This window comes from Numida meleagris, unplaced genomic scaffold (assembly GCF_002078875.1).
Source record: "Numida meleagris isolate 19003 breed g44 Domestic line unplaced genomic scaffold, NumMel1.0 unplaced_Scaffold754, whole genome shotgun sequence".
Lineage (NCBI taxonomy): Eukaryota > Metazoa > Chordata > Aves > Galliformes > Numididae > Numida > Numida meleagris.
Window position 1 is genome coordinate 8,746 of NW_018364969.1, and position 1,523 is coordinate 10,268.

Genomic DNA, 1,523 nt, shown 5'->3' on the forward strand with positions numbered 1-1,523 from the left:
GGCGGTGGTGGAGGAAGCGCCGCGCTTGCCGCCGCTCGGCGTGGTGAAGGCGCGCTACAGCTTGGCCGAAGACGCCGAAGGGGAAGGGGTGCTCATCTTCCCCGGGCCCGGCGGGGGCGGCGGGGAGGACGGCGGGGCCACCCCGGGCCCGTCCTCGTGGTCAGTGGCCGTCCCGCCTCCCACGTCGGCCTCGGCGTCGGCGTCGTGCGCCCCGGCGCGCTGCGGAAAATGCGGGGAGGGTTTCCAGGGCGTGGAGAAGCTGGTGTTCCACATGCGCGCCCAGCACTTCGTCTTCATGTGCCCTCGCTGCGGCAAGCAGTTCAACCACAGCAGCAACCTGAACCGGCACATGAACGTGCACCGCGGCGTCAAGTCGCACGGCTGCGGCGTCTGCGGGAAGAGCTTCACGCAGAAATCCACCCTCCACGACCACATGAACCTGCACAGCGGCGAGCGGCCGTACCGCTGCTCCTACTGCGACGTGCGCTTCGCCCACAAGCCAGCCATCCGCCGCCACCTGAAGGAGCAGCACGGCAAAACCACGGCCGAGAACGTGCAGGAAGCCAGCGGCGCCGAGATCAACGTGCCGGTGCGCTGAGCCCGGCCCCGGGCGCCGGAACGTGGGGGTGACGCCGAGCCCCGGGCGCCCGCGGTCGTTTCTTGGACGCTGAGTTTCCGACGCTGAGCTCGATTCCCAGGGGTGGCCGGTGGCCGTCGCGCTCGGACGATGGGTTCGGCCGCCCCAAATCCCTGGGGCTGGTGTCGGATGTTGAGTTTGGCCACCCCAAAATGCCAAGGTTCGGCGTTGGGCGTTGGGTTTGGCCACCCAGAATGGCGAGGTTCTACTTTGGACATTGGTTTGGGTCATGAGGACGTCGGCGTTGTCTTCGTATGTTGAGTTTGGCCACCCCAAAATGCCAAGGTTTGGTGTCGGGCGTTGGGTTTGGCCACCCTGAATGGAGTGGTTCAACTTGGGACAATGGCTTCAGTCATCAGAACGTCGGCGTTGTCTTCGGACGTTGGGTTCGGCCGCCCCAAATCCCTGGGGCTGTCGTCGGATGTTGAGTTTGGCCACCCCAAAATGCCAAGGTTCGGCGTTGGGCGTTGGGTTTGGCCACCCTTGATGGTGAGATTCGATTTTGGATGATGGGTTTGGCCACCCAGAACGGCGAGGTTCAACATGGGACGATGGCTTCGGTCGTCAGAATGTCGGCGATGTCTTTGGATGTTGGGTTTGGCCACCTCAAATCCATTGGACATTGAGTTTCGCCGCCCAGAATGCTGAGGTTGGGCGTTGGGTGTTGGGTTCATCCGCCCCAAATCCCTGGGGCTGTTGTTGGATGTTGAGTTTGGCCACCCCAAAATGCCAGGGTTCAGCGTTGGGCGTTGGGTTTGGGCACCCAGAACGGCAAGGTTCAACATGGGACGATGGCTTCGGTCATGAGAATGTCGGCGATGTCTTTGGAGGTTGGGTTTGGCCACCACAAATCCATTGGACGTTGACTTTCACCACCCAGAATACC

The 1,523-nt window shown here is 63.0% G+C and overlaps 1 protein-coding gene across 1 annotated transcript; it reads left to right on the forward strand.

Moving 5' to 3' along the window:
* Position 1: 1 nt before the first annotated feature.
* Positions 2-1,517, forward strand: LOC110392015 (zinc finger and BTB domain-containing protein 12-like; the record flags this gene model as incomplete). The annotated part of the gene is made up of 1 exon (XM_021383955.1): positions 2-1,517. A coding segment is annotated over one exon (597 nt), but the record flags the coding sequence as incomplete, so codon positions are not given.
* Positions 1,518-1,523: the final 6 nt, after the last annotated feature.